Source organism: Buceros rhinoceros, unplaced genomic scaffold, assembly GCF_000710305.1.
Source record: "Buceros rhinoceros silvestris isolate BGI_N320 unplaced genomic scaffold, ASM71030v1 scaffold21633, whole genome shotgun sequence".
NCBI classification, from domain to species: Eukaryota; Metazoa; Chordata; class Aves; order Bucerotiformes; family Bucerotidae; genus Buceros; species Buceros rhinoceros.
In genome coordinates, this window is record NW_010403471.1 from 2,117 (window position 1) to 2,706 (window position 590).

General features: G+C 56.1%; 1 protein-coding gene across 1 annotated transcript in view; it reads right to left on the reverse strand.

Moving 5' to 3' along the window:
- PRPF4 (pre-mRNA processing factor 4) overlaps positions 1–590 on the reverse strand; it is a gene marked incomplete at its 5' end in the record, with an annotated part of 7,389 nt that overhangs the window by 296 nt on the left and 6,503 nt on the right. The window contains 2 exon segments of the mRNA XM_010133038.1: positions 152–283; positions 371–478. Of these exon segments, the coding sequence (XP_010131340.1) occupies positions 152–283; positions 371–478 (240 nt within the window).

Consider the following 590-nt stretch of genomic DNA (forward strand, 5'->3'; position numbering starts at 1 on the left):
TGGCTGCAGAAGAGGCCAAGAAAAAGGGACAGGTGAGATATGCAAATAAAAACATGACAAATCTTAAACTTCTTGACCCGAAATGTGCTTTTGGGTGGCCCTGTCCCCTGCTGCCTCTGCTTAGGAGAGGCAGGGCTCAGGGGCATGAGCCAGGAGGTCCTTACGTTCAAACTTCACCCCAGTCACCAGGTTCTGGTGGGCAGGAATGGTGTAGATGCACTTCCTCTGGCGCAGGTCCCACACCTTGCAGGTGTTGTCACCGCTGCCGGTTGCGACGTGGTACCTGCCAGCGGGCAGAGGAGGAACTCATTGTTGGGAGCTGGCACCTGTACTGGAGCTCCAATGTAAACCACGCAAATTCCTTCCTTACCCATTTGGGGAGAAGTTAATCCCATAGATCTCCTTCAGGTGACCTTCTAGGAACATGATGCAGCGTCCTGTGCGCAAGTCCCACACCCGGCCAAAAGCATCCAGGCCACTGGGAAGAGAGAACCCGCGCATCACCTATCAGAGACCTCAGCAAGGGCCAGTGATGCTCGGCCTCAGCAGCAGCAGCGGCTGGGGGCCCCCCACCAAGGAAACTCGGGGAA